The sequence below is a fragment of the Gymnoscopelus microlampas genome, assembly GCF_963454915.1.
Source record: "Gymnoscopelus microlampas genome assembly, chromosome: 13".
Taxonomy (NCBI): domain Eukaryota; kingdom Metazoa; phylum Chordata; class Actinopteri; order Myctophiformes; family Myctophidae; genus Gymnoscopelus; species Gymnoscopelus microlampas.
This window is the reverse complement of record NC_139950.1, coordinates 39,601,414-39,619,335: the sequence shown is the minus strand read 5'-3', so window position 1 is coordinate 39,619,335 and position 17,922 is coordinate 39,601,414. Positions and strand designations below refer to the sequence as shown.

The following is a 17,922-nucleotide window of genomic DNA, read 5'->3' as shown; positions in this document are numbered from 1 at the left end:
CCCATTTGTAAGGAACATGCATTTGTGGGATGAGCGATGTGGGTTGCACCCATGACAAATTCAAATGTACCTTTAATATGGTTGTAAAAGGGTTAGAAGGTATGGATTGCTGGTTGAGCTGCAGTGATGTTTTATTTAGGTCTAACCACAGGTGTTTTGCCTGCGTGATTCAAAGAGGACGTCCAAACTGCATCTTGTCTCCTTCCAAGAAGTCCAGTGTGGAAGCATCATAAGATCTTAAATCTCAAGGGTGGAGGTCAAACTGTCTTCTGACTGAATCTGTGCCCGCCTTTATACAGACGGGCTGGATTTGCTGTGTCATCGTGGTGAGGTCATGATATGTCATAGGCTACATTCCCAAATATGGAATCCTGAATCGACCGTCATGTCCAAATATGGAAACTCAAATATCCATCATGGCATATCCATATATGGAATCTATGAGGTCGTTAACTATTATGCCTAAATTTGGAACCCATGAAGTCAGGACTCATTCTCACTCAGTCATCTCCTGATGGTAACCATGGCGATCTAGCGTGAACAACCCTGGTGATGTGAAAGCCTCTCTAACAATTGTTATTTGACATGTCTCTGCTGTGCCTTCTGTAGCTTGCCATTTATGTGATCTAAAAAAATGACGAGAAAACAAGCGTTGACCTACATTCTAGGTCAGCACTTGTTTTCTTGTCATTTTTTCCGCAAGATAACCTCTGTAGCAGTTACTAAAATAGAGTTAGACTTCAACAACGATAGACCCAAAATCCAGCAAAAAATATGAAGAAGAGCACATCTCAAATGTCAGGTCAATGAGGACAAAATACTCACATTTCACTTTTTTTTTTTTTTACTCACATGCCAAAGGAAATATGCTTACGCATTTTGGCACAGAGCCTTCTTCCAGGGTGTTTCCAAACGCGTAAGCGCTTTTTATTGTGATGTGAGCCAGCCAAATAAAAAAGAAATGTTGTCCTCCTTGACCTGGAAATTTAAGATGTGCTATCTATTTCATATTTTGGAGAATAACGTCTGTGTCACTTGGCTGATGTTTGTGTTTAAGAAGGAGGTGTATTTTGTTATCACTGCTCCATCCTATCCTTATTTCAGAATGACCCAGGGTGGTTTTCCTTTCCACCCTAGACATTTCACTATGAATTGAGTACAAAGGACCCCAATGGAAACAAGCCAATGGCTTTCTTGTTTTTTTTAAATTCCTATTATTAGCTGACCTTGTATTGAACTGTACTTTCATGTGCTTTTAAAGTATAAAGTAGTACAAAGTAAAAAATAAACTATTCAGTCAGTCAATCAATCAATCAATCAATCAATCACATCCTAAACTCATTCTATGCCTATATCCCTTGTGTCGGTGACTGTTTGCAGCTTGATGAGGATATAATTGGTTTAGATGTCTTCATTTGTGTGCAGTGTTCACGATTTGATTTCCAAGAGATGTTGGGTGTTGAATAGATTAGCCTTACACTATTCACTTTCATGTTTGTTTGTTTTTTTGCCTGGCCATCCTTTCACTGACATTGAGTTCCCCAGTTACATGAATCTGTAAGCATATTATTCTCAGAGTTTTGGTCTTGTTTTTTGTTCATCCAGTGGATCTTTTATGGGAGCCGATGTTGAGATTTAGCCCAAATGCAGTGTTTATGTGAGGGCATGCAGTGCCCTAGGTGTCCACAAGAGAGAGCGGTGGTACAGTTTATTAGTATCTACAGAAAGCTTAACCCACACAGATGGTTCAGGACTCAGGTTGTTTGATTGATGTACTTTATTTAGTAAGACATACATGGAAGTACAGATTCACAATACAAGGTCTACTAAACTGGATAACTCATAAAGCACTAAGCTTGTTTAAAATGAGATCCCCACGCACACAAATCATGATGAAAAGGATATCATGCATTGGCCGGGAATCGAACCCGGGCCTCCCGCGTGGCAGGCGAGAATTCTACCACTGAACCACCAATGCCAGATGAAAATGTAGATGTTGCCATGTCGGCTTACTATAAGCGACTTTTGGCTTGTTTTTCTGTAGGTTGCTTGTAAATTATTGGTAGTTGCGGGTTGCAGTTTTTTGGGCTTGTTTCCTCATGTTGTTTAAACCAGTGGTTCTCAAACACTTTCATGTCAAGGACTTGACTTTCATGTCAAGGAATATGTGTAGACCCAACCTTCTGAAAATATTTTGTGCCAGAGACCCCCATAGAAGATTTTGTAGGCTTGAAAATATTCCTACATTTCCAAAAAAAAATCTCCAAGATTCTTCTTTGAAAATAGCAGAGCTTGTAGATCTGCTATTTTCAAATAGCCATGGGTTATTGAGTGCTCATGTGGCTTCTTTTGGGCTTGTTTTCTCTCGCACAATCTGGCAACACTGGTAAATGCCTGTGTCACATAAAAAGACCAATGTCCAATGAACTAATTATGTCACACATACGCGCATAGACACTGTATGGCGAAAGTGATCATAGTGCTGATGTTCTCGATTGATTATGGACCTCACCTGTCTGTAGGCTTCAAATGGGCTTTACAGCGCTGCTGAAATAGCCACATAAAACAGTCAAGTCGTGCAAAAAATAAAACAAAAAATAAATAAAACACCCTCTTGGCTCTTGTCTTCACTCTTCACAAACACTTGACTTGTTCTATCTTGTAGATCTGTTTCTTTTTGGACTCCCCTCGCGCGATGGAGCTCCAAGTGGTGAAAACCAGACCCATTATAGAGAGAGAAAGTTACGACACGCGCCGCATTGGACTGTAGTTCCAAACATTGGAACTTCCGTATAAAGATCCTTGATTGAGATCAGAACGAGCATTTCCGCATACCATTCTTTCGATCGGAGTCATCTAGTGTCGTGACTCTCATACTAGATCACGCTGGTAAAAAAACGACGTGACGTCACCCCACATCAACAGCCTGGTGGCTGCTGGGAGAGCAGCAGCTCGCGCTGAGGCAGACATTTTGGATTTAAAGGGGCTGAGGCAGCTGTCAGTCCGCTAAGCTCTCGGTAAGTGACATTTAACACGATTATAACCGCCGTTTCAACGACATATCCGAGTGTTTCACTTTCAGAAGACGTATACGTATTGTTATGTTTAGACGTTTTAGGGAAAAGTTGGTTTGAACGATGGCAACGCGGCACTGTTTTTGGGGAGTGGTGGTGATGCTAGCTGGGCTAATGCTAGCAGGAGCTGACGAGACCGCAGGAGACCAACAAGCTGTTTGGCTTGTTTCGTAGGAGGCTGTGACTGAGCAGTCTGTCTGTCTGTCTGTCTGTCTGTCTGTCTGTCTGTCTGTCTGGGTGTGTAGGGCTTTATGCACAACATCTATCCGAATGGCAAACTACATTATGTCAGGTTCTAGTAACATTGAGTGGGAAATCTAATGTATAATGTGTTTATATTCTGCCCTTTCTTAGTAATGGAGGTGGTAACAGACAAGGGAGATTCATGATCTGTTGTTTTGTGTTTGAAGCCATGGGGGGGCCCAAAAAAAGAGGTTTAAATTGACTTTTAATCTGCCTTTTTGTGTTTGATGCGAGTCAACATGGTGCAGCAGAGCCATTTGCACTCGTAGCAATGCATCAGATCTTTATCTTTCTGTCCTAGAACGTACTTGATTATTTATCAACAGTGTGAAATACACGGTTACAAGATGCTCTGATAAAACGGTTAGAAAGGAGTGTTGGATGGCTTTTTAGACTATAATTACACCAGCCTAAGGCAGAGAGATGCTCCATTTGATATTTTCCCCTCGCACCTCCCTTGGGCAGGCCCATTCAACAGTCATATTTGTGAGAAACTCTGTCTATACAGCTTGTTTCAATAGGATGATTAATGATTCGGTACACAGTGTCACTGGCTCTTCCCCCAGAGTTGTCCCTGATGTCCTGCCACACCCTCCCCCGTTGGCTGGCACTTCTTTGTGCCCGGGACAGGGGGAAAAGGGTGTACATTCAGGAAACAACAGATACAACGAACTGGTGGTGTTCAGCTACAGGCAGTGGGCAGGAAATGCATAATATGCAGAGAGATGGCACAGAGGTCAGCTGCTTGCTGGCTTGTTGATGCAATGCAGTCCCAGATCTCCTAAAATGCACAGGCCAGGATTTCATTGCTATAATAACATGCACCACACCCTATCTATCTCAAGAAAGCTTTCTGCCTAGGGCCTTGATCTGGTGCAAATCTGGTTATTCATAATTCATATCTAAGATATCTTGTGAATTTCCAGAGAAGCAGGTTTTTTTCTGTATCTACCAATTCAATAGCCATGATTTAATATTATAGTAGAGAGTGTGTGTTGAAACAAGGTACGGGAGGGTGAAAAAATATGATGGGGAAACTGTAAGCAAGCCATAGCAACTGCGGAGGAGGAAAGAAAGGCTTCTATTTTATTATCTAATTCATGAGCACATGATTTCTGTTCTTCCCCGAGGACAGCACAGCCCTCAGTCTTGCTCTTGCAGACCTAGCTGCAGTAAGAGATTGCACTTGCCAACAGCAAGTGCACCACTACCCTTGTTTGGGGTAATTCAGTTCATCCCCTGTCCTTTCCTATTATCAGCCTGCAGAGGCGGATGTTATGTATTCAAGGAGGATGATGATGATGATGATGATGACGATGACGATGATGTGGTAGTGTGTTTGGATAAATGAGTTGCTGACGTGAGGAGACAGCAGTCGGTCTGTCTGACTGCCTCTGGCTGTAATTTCAGTGACGGAGAGTGATGCTGATATTGGCCTAAAGCAGTGGTTTCAACTTTTCAACCTTTTCATATCAAGGTCCATTATTCATTCGGCATACGGACACGGACCACCGTTTGATGAGATTTAGCCTCTCAGACCCAAAACTTAGAATATTTTGTTATCGTTGGATAAGATTTTGTCCACAATTCCGTTGTTGTACTGATGTTGGTACCATTAGGAGAGATGACAGGCAAACGTTGATTCAAATAAAAAATCTTTAATCAAGTATTTTGCAAATGTTTAACAATAATTTAACTCTTGAGAGTGTAAAATGACCCGTACTTAAGGGTCCATTTGGTTTCATTTTACGCTCTCAAGAGTTAAAGATCTAATAAGGGTCCATTTGGTTACCGACTCTCCATCATTTAGCTGGAGACCACCCGGAACCCCCTCAAGGACCACTGGTGGTCCCTGGACCACTGGTTGAGAACCACTGGCCTAAAGGATTATATACAGTAGGCCTCTATAATATAATGTGCGGGTCAGATGGATGCTAATGAGGTCTGGGCCTTTAGCAACCTGGAGGGGACGGGCTGAGATGAAAGGGGGGCCTTGTACGTTTCACTGCTGTGTGACATACTGCTCAGAGAGGAGGGGTGAATCCATGAAGGTCATTCTACCAAATTATCTCCTATAATTTCCCATGCGGTACTATACTGTGTGCATCGCTGGCTGCATCCTCCTTTGATGCATCACTGTTCGGGCGTTACAGGCAAGAGGAGAGATGGGCTGCAGTGATTTAGGTGTGACTCCTATTATAGCCCTTGCACTGGGTTTGGATTAGAATGGATGGTATTTATTTCTTCATGCATCAAACAGTCCCCAAACATTGATGGGGTCAATGGAAAAACAAATATTCAGGGTTTGGAGGAAATATAAATGCAGATATATTCCACCTCTTCCGGAAGTTCTGTGAATCTCCTGGAATATGGGATCGACTCACGGACACCCACAAATGCTCAAATATGCCCCTCAAATCCCACAAGAGGCGAAACATTCGCTTTGTTTATCGTAATTTACAGACAGAATTCATCCTTTCCTGGCATCTGTTTTGGGCTTTTGTAACGCATTATAATAACACATTTACGTGTACGCTATCTTAGGATGGATTTTCCCTTTGAGAAAAAAAAAAACATGCCGCCGAGGTGACATTGTGACTGAGGCATTTAGCCTCCCCTGACCCTTCTTTTCTGACTTTATCATGTCGTCAGATACTGGCCATTACAGACAGTGCTGTCATGTTTGTCACATCGCATAAAGAATTCCCCAGAGTTCCTTACGCATGCCTTGTCGAGCACCTAGCCTTGTATGAACATGAGCAGGTGGTGGTGTTGTTGTTGTTTACATGTATCATACAGTGTGTCGCATACGGGTCATCATCTGTTGTTCCCATAACATTGTAACATTCTGGCTGGGCCTGGACATAGAGTAGTGGATATTTAAGAGTATAATTTTGAGTTTGGTTAGGCATTTGGGGCTTACAGCTAATGTTAGGAGGATAAGGGGCCGAGGAATGAATGTCAGTCAATGCCAATGGAATACCTCCACAAATACCTCACAAGACTCTTGGGTTTAACCTTTGGAACTGTTTTGTATACAAGGGCCTTGGTGGCTGGCTGGTGAAAACGCCTTTAGCCTCATTATGCTAGGTCTTTTGTGTCCTGATGGCAGTAGAAGCAGTGTCTAGATCTAGGATTGCTCCCTCCCCCCTCCCTCATCTCAGCCTTTTCTCCTCTCTTGCCGGTGTGGGCGGGGTAGCTCCCTGGTGTCTGCTCTGAGATCAGGCTGGCTTGCTCCGACAGAGCAAATCAAATGGGAAGGTCACCATCCAGTAGGCAACTGCTCTCGTCTCCTCTACATCTGCACTCATCCCCCTGTCCTCCCTGTCGCATCAACCTGACTGTTTCATTCTGAATGGGTTGTTCGATATCGAGGGCCGTCTCTTTCTCTACGGACTAGCAAAGCGTTTTTTTCCTCTAAACGATGATGTTTACTGGGGTGTAGAGCTATTGCTGAAGGAGGAGTTGTTATTTCATCAGTCTTTCTTCTGTGCCAAACGATGTGGATCTGATCCGCCACAGGAACTGAGGTTAGTTTTGTGGTCCAGCGAGCAGCAGCAAGTAGCTGAAAACGCAGCGAGCATGAATGATGTATGAGTTGGTCCTTTAGGAGGCACTGCATAGGTTGTGTAAGAATTGAGGTATTCAGGGAGACTACCTCTATTATTGTTCAGGATCGAAACTTGGATTTTGATGAGCTATATTTCATACAAATCTATCAATTAACGATAGTTCCAATGTCACAGATAAAACTGTGTCCTTGACTCCTTTGCACTACTTGCCATGTGTGATGCCAAAGTGGGTTTTAACAACACTTCATTTTCTAGCTTCGTAGCTGCTAGTGTGAAGTTGAAGCCAGTTCACGATTAATTTTGTTACTTTGTAGCGGGCGATAAAGCTACTGTTGTCACTTGTCAGATGTATCTTTGTATCTTCATATCGCTGGCTTCCATTGAAAAGGAATGGTAGTCTGTCGCTTTGTAGCTGTCTTGAGTGTGAAGTTCTGTGAACGGCATTAATTTGATGTTTTTTGTGTACACTCTATGAATTACGAATGGATAAATGAACACTTAGGATTTCTACTGTGTCATTTTGATGCGTGTTCATTTTTAGTTTTATTTTGTACACAAAAAGTAGGGGAAAGAAAAAAAAACATTTTGAGTGCTTGTGTCAAAACAGGACCAGTTTGAAGACAGTCTGTGGTGCATAGTCGTCATAGCCCACGCATACCGTTACTTTTATATGTATTTATGCAAATACCAAAGCCCAGGCTACCTGTTTCTATCCCGAGCAGAAATGAAAGCCCCCTTTAAGCACCTGTATGCTGCTCCATTGATGTAGCAGTTTGTATGAAGTCTGAATGAGTCTTTTCATCCACAGTGGTGTTAAACCCCTGAGACCCAGTGTGTCTGTTGTTTCTGTGTTGCAATAACACGCTGTCTAGAATTGTGACCGCATTTGATATTTGAGAGCTCGTGTAGAAACAGAAATATTAACTCAGATCTTCAGTGCCATGCCTTCTCAAGCAGAGATGAAAGCTCTTCTTCCTGTGTTTTGTGCATCTGAGATGTTCTGAGCCGTCTTGAGGTGTTCAATGCTAGTAAGCCCACTTTCGCTCTTAAGTAGGGATGGGGAGCGTTCATTTTTATTTATACTGGATCAATATACTGCTTATTGATCCAGGCCCTCATCGATCCCACTATCCATTTTTTCCTGTTATTTGGTGGAAAGACAGGACAAGCAATACATTCTTGTATTGAATTGTATTGCTTTTTTATTTCTTATCTTAAATGAATGAAAATGATCCTTCTTTAGTTTGGCAAAATGTGCTAAATATTGGAGAAACTGGTTTGTTTATGCTTCATTATGTTTACTCACTGGTTTTGGTTTATGTCTGTACTCTCCCATCGTGCTATATATGGGAACTCTACTGTCTCTTTTAAGACTATAACGAGAGGTCGCACATTTAATGATGATTAATGTCATTGGTAGGCAACGCTGAATCAGATCTACAAACTAATAACATGTCACATTGTGATGCGTTATTAGCTTGTAGATCTGTTCATTTTAGACACGAGTCATAACACCATCATGCTATGGCGTATACTGTCTGATGTGCAACGCTGAGGTGGAGTAGCATTGCTATTGATGTTGTTTTCAACTTCAAAAACTTTATTAGACAAAGGGCCATTTGTACATCAGTGATTTGATTCAATAACATGACTCTCGACACATGACGTCAATTCATTGCCCAATAAACCCGCTAAGAGTCTTGATTAGCCCAAACCTTATTGATTTTTGGGTCTTTCAATAACTTGGGAACCGGGTCCGTGACAAAACCGGGTTTTGATCTCATCTCCATCCCTAGCTCTAAGGACTAAGTTCTCTTCTTAGATGGGCCTATTGTTAGTTCTTGTGTTTTAATTATCTTCAGACTATGAGCGATTTAAAGCTACAAAACAACCAACAAGCATTGCCAGCTACATTGTTGCTGAGTTGCCACTTAAGTGTTGGTCAATGGAACAGGAATCGTGGGGAGAGAGAATGGGAGTAGAAATATTTAAACAAGCATAATTTGTCGACGCTTCATTGGAGCGCTGAAATAAGTTCTACCTGAAGGGTCAGACAACTGGAAATGTCTGTCTGTGACATTTGAATGTGTTTTGCATGTAGACAGTAGACTTCCCCATGGGCCATTCTGTGTTGCTCTCTTGAAAACATGATCTTCTGGTCTGATAACTGAACTGGCTTCACTGTGAGACGCAGTCATGCGTTACGCCATGCGTTGTTGTTGGTACTGATGAATTGAAGCCTGCTGTTCATTTTCTGCTTGGCATTATTTTTATTAGGGGTGTCACGATTCACTTACCTCACGATTCGATTCAAAATCGATTCCTAGGGTGCCGATTCGATTAAAATTGCGATTCTGCGATTAATTGATATTCGATTCGATTCTGCGATTTATTGCGATTTTCTAGGGTGCCGATTCGATTAAAATTGCGATTCTGCGATTAATTGATATTCGATTTTGCGATTTATTGCGATTTTCTACCCCAAATCACTTTGCTTTAATTATACTAGAACATTTTGATATAATATAAACCATGAAAAGTTGAATCATACACTTCAATGCAGCCTGATCATGTCAGGCAGTCTTTCTGACATTGATTTCAGACAAATTGCCAGTGAAAAAGGTACTAGCTTATTAAAAAAAAAAAAAAAAACTTTTTTTTTCAAAAAAATCGATTTTAATATTTTGAATTGATTTTTAAAATCGTGGCATTAAGAATCGCGATTTATTCATGAATCGATTTCTTTTGACAGGCCTAATTTTTATATATATATATCATATCATATGGAAATTTCACATTTTTGGAAATGTAATGTTTACCAGATAGACACTTGAGTTTGATGGCTTCCAATTGGTTTTAATGTTTGGTTCTGTCCTGAATGTACAGAAGATTCAGCATTCTACAGTATATGGTGCTAGTACTACTGTGAGTCATTGGAGTGTGAATCACTAGGGAGGTACCGTCTGCTCATTTAGGACACAAATAAACATTTGTGTAGACTATGCACATTATGTGTTTTGAAGGTATGGAAAATGTAGCAGAGGACACACGCAAGACTTAGACTAAAGAGTGTAAGCCTTCTCTCATGTTTTTCCCTCTACGATAGAGCCTTTGTTTCCACAGAGCTGGCACATCACCTATATTTGTTCAATGATAAATCTCCAATGGTTGCCATTGTGGCTTTGCTCTATGCCCTTTGAAGAAGCTTGGTTACCCTTGGCTAAATATGTATTTAAGTGCCATGCTGCTGCCTTCTAAGGTGAAGTATAGGATTCAGGAAGAGGAAGTACAATAAAGTACTAAATAGCAGAAGAAAGATTCTTGATATCGTCTTTGTGGGCCATAATGTATGTGCTCCTATATGACACTGTAAGCATTGCTTTGCTGTTTAAGCAGAGATGATGCCTGCACTGCAGCAATATCATGTTGACTGACTTGCAGCGTTCTGTGCGCGCCCTCCCATGGGGTGTCTTAATTTAGCTGCTGTTGTAGATGCAAATGCCAAGTTGTGTTTCTGTGAGAAGTCGACTATTTAGTGTCTCTTTTGAGAGAAGTCTCTTGTTTTATCATGCTTTTTGTGCAATGCTACAAAGAATTTTGAGGCTCAAAGGTGGTTTTGGTTCTTCCTGATGAATCATAAGGGACAAAAACGTAACATGGCTGCAACATCAGTTACATTTTGAGACGCGAGGTTTCATCAATCATCGGCAACACACCAACCTACCCTACGTCCCTATTATATACCCTATGGTGGATCTTCCTATCTGCTCCATAGGGTTGCGTTACCTGATACTCCCTATTGATCAACTGTGCTCCCATGCCCCTCCAAAAGCCTCCTGCCCTGAGCAATGCACAGGCTCTAAGTCATCTTGATTAGATTCAGCAATTTCCACAGCCTGACTGAGATATGGCCGTCCATTAATTGACCGCGGTAGCTGACGGCTGTCCTGTATCCGTGTATTCCCATCATGTGGGAAGTATCATAAATTTAAGTCCCCTGTGCCCAGAGCAGATCTGGGATTACACAAGGTGGAGCATGTGTAACATCAGAGGAAGAGACGAGGATTACTCGTATAACCATGAAACATTCACACTTTGTTTTGGTACTAACAAGAGTTAACGCCTTACGGGTGTTTCCTCCATTATACAGTAAGCTTTGTTATTGTTGTCACTGGTGTCAGGTTAACCTGGAATACAGAACATACAGGTACATGTAGGCTGATTTATTTGGTAGACTGCTTGTGACAGTTGAGCTAATAAGCCTTAGTTGGCTAGTTGGTTAATCCAGTAAATTAACGATTTGATGCCTTAATGTGTGTGGATTCATCTGACCAGTAAAGTCATATCATCATCGGACGTTACAGTATGGGGAAAAAAGTTAATTATTTTCAGTTGTCTATAAAAAGTGGCCAGTGAGCCACTTTATTGGTCTGGGTCATTCCTAAATGCTGAGCGCATACCAAGAGCTGGTCGCAGCTTATCACGGATTATGTACTTTTGTTTTTTACTTCCAGTGACGCCTTTCTCAAACTGTTGGTTGTTATTATTTTTTTTGTGTCAACGTTACTTTTGACTGAGGTTTTTCCTTGTTATTTCTATAGCTTTTTGAGGCATTTTCTCACTAATGGCTCTGCTGCATGTAACAAGAACAGAAAATGGATGGATATAGCATCGTGATCTGGGGAGTGGCTCACCAAGTGTAGTATATTTCCCTCTCTTGACAGATGGTTCTCTCAGCTGGTGTCTCATCCCTTCCCCTTAATGAAAAAACGTACACCAGACAAATGCGTTTGCTCTCTTTCTGTCTGTGCCTGTTTCCCAGTAGAAGGGTAGAGGCTATTTTGTGGACCCACAGAGACATTTCACAGTGATGTAATCCACAATGACGTGTCCCAATGATGAGTCATAGGCTATGTCCAGAGTGTTTGGTGATTCGCAGGCAGCACATGCTTTTTCCTCAAGGGATTCGTGATTTATTTTTTTCCGGATGCTGTATTTCTGTCCCGATGACTGACTTTTATGGGACTTGACCACCGGCTCTGCCATGTTATTAACGCTCCCCTGTAATTCTCTCCTAGACTGTACTGTGTGTTAGCCCATTAAGACCTGGAACGCAATACATCTGTGTCATTTTTTGATTTGAGCAAAAAAAAAAGCATTATTTTACACTTTGGCTACTCAAGAATAGCAGATGTACAAGCTGGTAGCGTGGCACCAAGTGCCGCTATATTCTTTTAAAGCGAACATTTTTAACTCAACTCTTTGCTTCTGGGGGGGTCCCTGGAACAACATATTTTGAGATGGGGCTCTGCGGCCAAATACATATAATTTTGGGGGTACTTGACATGAAAAAGTTTGAGCACCACTGATATAGAAACATGTTTTTCAGAATACTGTTGGGATTTTGAAGACATTTGTAGAAATCGGCTTCAGGTCTTGGGTTAAGCATTCAGTACAAGGACTCCTTGTAACTGGTATAACGGCCCTCGCAGATATGAAGCATCTGTGCCCTCTTGTCACACTGTAAAGCCCCTTTCCCAACCATGGCCTAACGTTTCTGTTGTACACCAAAGCCTGTACCACACAGTCAAGTCAACAGTGTCCCTTTTTGCCCTCAGCTGTGCATCACGCATGCAGCAGATTCTCCACGCGATGCGTGCTTGCAAACACACACATATTCCCTTTGTCACACAATGTGTCGTGTGTGAAGACACATCTGACAGACCATGCCATTTTGTGGATTTATTTAATTGAATTGCCCTACTCTAATCCTAACGGGGGAGGAAATGCATGCTATGTATATTTGAATAATTGGACAGACGGAACTAAGCGTTACTAACCCATCTGTCTGATGGAGTTTGTATCCTGCCTTCCAGCTGCTATGGTGATAAAATGTGAATTTATTTCCCCAGTTTCATGGTTGTGACACTGGTGGTTGTTTCATGCCTATGATCAGAGAAATGTCAGCATCATTCAGTGTTGTCAGGGCTCACAGTGCGAGTTCTCTGAAGTCTAAAAATGCTGCTGAATAGCAGCTTTTTACCTGTTCTGTGGACAATGTCATGGATAGTTTAGTTACAGGCTAGTGCATAATGTCTCCTCCTGACAGTGTAAACCCATGCCTGAGTGCATGGGTGTTGTGGACCAAAAATAGCAGATCTACAATCTCGCAGCCCATCATTCATGCTGTGCGACGCAACCAAGTATAAATCCGATGAAATTGATGCCAGAGGGATGAGGGTTTACACTGGCAGTTGAACACAGGCGGTCGGTAACCAAAGAGATGTGGTGGTGTTGTGACAGTAGATGTCAGCCGCTACGCCAAGTACACAACTCGGCACGCTCACAGTTGGGTTCTTTCGTGATGTGTAATGCAGCACGCTCGGATGCAGCTCACGAAAAAAAAAAAAAATCTGAAGTTTGCTTTCATGTGACTCGTGAGAGAGCATTGTTTCTCCAGCCCAGCCTCAACACTTTCCCCATAGAATCCCTATGGGGCTAGCCCGTTGGTTCTCAAAGTGGGGTCCGTGAACCCCCAGGGGTCCTTGAGGGAGTTCCAGGGGGTCCCCAGCTAAATGATAGATAGTATGGAACCAAATGGACCCTTATGGGTCTGTAACTCGGAGAGTGTACAAATGGAACCAAATGGACCCTAACGGGTCCATTTGGTTCCATTTGTACACTCTCAGAGTTACATTAACATTGGTTTTACCACATAAATTGGGGTCCCAGAGATTTAAAAAATGCCATTAAATGGGGGTCCGTAGCCTTAATGCATGTCAAACTGGGGGTCTTTGAAATTAAAATGTTTGAAAATCACTGCTAGAGCCGTAGAAAACTTCTCTTATGGGGAGGTGTCCTTGGCATATCTTTTCAAATGGGGGTCCGCGGGCTAAGAAGCGTCAATTTGGGGGTCCTTGACATGAACAAGTTTGAGAACCACTGGGCTAGCCAACTCCCAACAAAAACCAGAGTTGGGGCGTCCGCTGGCCTAGCGGTCCAGGCGCATACCACATAAGCTGGTAATCCAGTATGACAGCGTGTCGCGTGTTCCGACGACCTTTGCTGTATGTCTCCCCCCCATCTCTCTCCCCATTTCCTGTCAGCCTACTGTCCTGTCCAAATAACGGCAAAAAGTCCCCAAAAAATATCTAAAAAAAAAAAAAAAAAGTTCACATTTTTTTAATAATTTCTTGTTTGAATCCTTCCAGGTTTTCCCTGAGCTACGTCCAAAAAGAATGTCCACCATGGTTTACCCACGGGAAGAGAAGCTCGAGAAGCTCTCCCAAGAGGAAATCATCTCCAACACCAAGCTGGTCATCCAGGGCCTGGAGGCCCTGAAGAACGAGCACAACTCCATCCTCCACAGCCTGCTGGAGACCATCAAGTGCCTGAAGAAGGACGAGGAGGCCAACCTGGTGCATGAGAAGTCCAACCTGCTGCGCAAGTCGGTGGAGATGATCGAGTTGGGCCTGGGGGAGGCACAGGTGAGGAGGGGGTCGTGATATACAGACCACTATGAGGACTGAGGAGGTGTTGAGGCTAATTTATAGGTTCAGTACATTTTGCTCAACAAAAATGTATTATTTTCAGCTGGCATGTTTCTGTAGAAAAATGTTGTTGAGCGACAAATTAGGGCTGTCATGATTACAAATTTAAGTTGACGATTAATTGTCACTAAAATAATTGCGATTAACGATGTGTTTGGCATTGAACATTGGAACATATGAATTAAATAAAAAAATCTGTTTGCCTTTTATGCTTCGTAATCAAAAATCACATGGCAGATATGACAAAATAACTTAAATGTGCGAAGACATTTTTAGCATATTTAATATGTATTTAAATGTTATACATGTAAAAATAACAGAAATGGCTGATCTACAAGCTTACAACGTATCACAAAGTGACGCGTTGTAAGCTTGTAGATCTGCCTTTTCTGCTTTTTTTAAATATTTGAAAATGTGTGACCATTTTTCAACATGAAGACGATTAGGGCGATTATGCAAAAATAATTGCGATTATCTCAAATAATTGCAATTAGACTATTATGTAATGATTGTGACAGGCCTAGCGACCCTTTGTCGAAAGGGTTGTGCGGCAAAGTATAAATGAGGTTTTTAGAGAGTTTCAGTTCAGAGCCCTGAGGATATTGCTGTTTCTTCATAATTTCCTCATTCTATCTTGAGCTGCCTAGAATGGTGATCGTGATTCAGACTCAGTCAACTCCCGTTTCCTCAACTCTTTCCACAAGCGTCTTCTTTCATAAACAGTGTTTGCCTCTCTGGCACACCGGCGTCAATGCTCCTATAGTATTTAAATTCTCGGTGTACCTTATTAGCCGGTCTCTCTTAACATGCTGAGCGGACTGTCCCCCTCCCAGGTGATGATGGCCCTGTCCAACCACCTGAACGCAGTGGAGTCGGAGAAGCAGAAGCTGCGTGCCCAGGTGAGGAGGCTGTGCCAGGAGAACCAGTGGCTGCGAGACGAGCTGGCCAACACGCAGCAGAAGCTGCAGAAGAGCGAGCAGAGCGTGGCTCAGCTGGAGGAGGAGAAGAAGCACCTGGAGTTCATGAACCAGCTCAAGAAGTACGACGAGGACGTCTCGCCCACTGTGAGTATCTTCAGGAAACCATAACAACCTGAATAATGTATCTTATCAGATCATGATATATGATACGTCTGTTAGGTTGGGCTACGTTGTACTGTATTGATCCCTGTGAAGGTAAACAATGTTGTCATTACAGCCGTTGACATGCAATGTAAACAAGACAACGAAAACACCCACATAAATAAATTATAATTATCAACCCATTAACCACACAGGAAAGAATCTGTCATTTTTAGATTTCTTTGGCTATTCAAAAATAGCAGATATACAAGCTCATATGAGCGCTATGAGCTTGTACATGTAGATCTGCTATTTTTGAAAAAACAGTTGTGCAAATCTTTAGATATCTATTTTTTTAAAGCAAACATTTGTAACTCAAATCTTTGCTTCTGGGGGTCCCTGGAACTAAATATTTCACAAATGTTTGCTTTAAAAAATATGTATTCAAATCGTGAGAAGAGAATTTTCACTATTTTTCAAAAATAGCAGATCTACAAGCTCATAGCGCGGCACTCGGTGCCGCGCTATGAGCTTGTAGATCTGCTATTTTTGGAATAGCCAAAGAGATCTTAAAATGACACAGACGTGTTCCCGCTATCTATTATAATTGGATCTATTATTTGGGAGATTTGAGTCGTACCGAGTTTGAGTTGGATCAGATTTGCCTCTGGTTTTCTGAATGACATAGAATAAACAATGCTTGTGAGTGTTTAGGCATTTAATTTCAGCTTGAGAGCACTTTTCTGTGCAGTGCTTAGATTGCAGGTCTCTGCTGTAATGGGACTCTTAAAAAAAAAATAGTCGAGCGGTCATTTTTATTTTTTCTCTGCTCGCAGAAAAGCGTTGTTTGAATTGATTAGATTTTAGTGTTTTCAGATAACTTCCGTGTCGATATGGTAATGGGTTTTCCCTTGACACTGGCAGGAGGTGATAACGTGGTTGTTTATTTAAAAAGTGCAAAGACAAACGCCTTTTTATATTAAAGTATTAATCGGCTTGGAGCATTTCCAATCTAGTGAGCATTGCACAAGGCAAGCCTCAATTTACCTGATTTGTTTCTGAGACAGAGCTAACTAGTGGAAATCTAAACGGATGTGATAGGCGCAGCCGTTTGTAGCAAGAAGAGGAAATGGCCTGCAGGCATAGTGTTCCAGGAATGAGCCTTGTTGTGGGTAGGTCATCATTGATCTGGTGTTGAAGATGACTCCCTCGATACTCTGACCTTATCTTTAGTCACTGAAAGAGGCTGTAATATATAGACGTATGCTTGACTGCTTAACTCAGCAGGAAGACATCCAGCCAAAAGCTATGGGGGACGTGGTCTTTACCAGGCAGCCCAATTAAGAAAATAATTAATTTAATTAATACATACCGGTTTTCATCATCATTATTTTTGTGTTGAACAGCAGTGTGGCTTAGATGGTTAGAGAGAGCGTCTTTGAATTACCCTTTTGTATTAAATTTACTTAAACAAATATATTGTCCGGGGAAAAATCAGTCATTTTTACATTTATTTACATTTATTTTTGTATTTGATTAGTTACCGATAAGACGCAATCTAACTATATAAATGGCGAGCAACTTCCGTGCCCTCGGTGTCCACACCCCACAGCTCTGTTATCGACTAAACACAACACCGTCACACCACATGTCGCCAACACTGTCGCCACGGCGGGCGGCCTGAATTTACGTTTCGCGTAGGGCACCTGGCATGCCTCACTACACCGTTCCCACCTCGCAACATAATTAATTCTACTCACCAAATGTCGGACACAACGGAAGTGGAAGCAGCTTCCTACCGCTTACCGTGCGTACCACCGAGGCCAACACAACACGACGGCCCGCCATTGAAAAAACCCAAAACAACAAGAGCACGTTGCTCTGCTCTGCTCCACACAGCAGGCTAGGTTCATGACACCAAAGGATTAGCCAGTGATGTCATCATTACTGGTCAACACACCAGGCTAGGTTCATGACAGCAAAGGATTCGACAGTGATGTCATCATTATGCAACCCGGAAGTACACATCGCCGGCATTGGGATGCCAGGTTGGGATGCCACGCCAGAAACAAGCAAGAACCTGCATGATTTTCTTTTTTTTTTTTTTTTTTTTTTTTTTTTTTACCGTTTGGAGATTTTCATCCGACGACTTTGGCGCGGACCACCAGGGGGTCCGCGGACCCCCTGAAACATAATTTTTTTTATTTCTTCCCAATTTTTTTCTCAATTTTTTTACTTTTACATTACAACTTCTTTTTTTTTTTTTTTTTTTCCCCAAATGTTCATCCCATATATACACGCGCCCCGTGCGCGGCTAGGGGTTTCGGGCGGCCGTAGGCCGCCCGGACCTCTAGTTTTCTTATAACCAAAGAACAAAAAAAAAAAAATGTAGATCAATCACACTCTCGGACTGTTGACAGTG

The 17,922-nt window shown here is 42.1% G+C and overlaps 2 protein-coding genes across 6 annotated transcripts in view; one reads left to right on the top strand and one right to left on the bottom strand.

The window, feature by feature from the left end:
- Positions 1-17,922, bottom strand: part of mertka (c-mer proto-oncogene tyrosine kinase a) — a 412,118-nt gene that overhangs the window by 298,786 nt on the left and 95,410 nt on the right. The gene's annotated exons all lie outside the window — the stretch shown is intronic.
- Positions 2,945-17,922, top strand: part of klc1b (kinesin light chain 1b) — a 43,067-nt gene continuing 28,089 nt past the window's right edge. For 4 of the 5 annotated variants that reach the window (XM_084075530.1, XM_084075528.1, XM_084075532.1 and 1 more), the window contains exons 1-3: positions 2,945-3,017; positions 14,101-14,376; positions 15,273-15,503. In XM_084075530.1, coding sequence (XP_083931656.1) covers positions 14,128-14,376; positions 15,273-15,503 — 480 coding nt within the window. In that variant the 5' untranslated portion in view covers positions 2,945-3,017; positions 14,101-14,127. Of the gene's footprint in view, positions 3,018-6,583; positions 6,848-14,100; positions 14,377-15,272; positions 15,504-17,922 lie in introns of those variants that run through there. The other variant, XM_084075529.1, reaches the window with a different exon arrangement.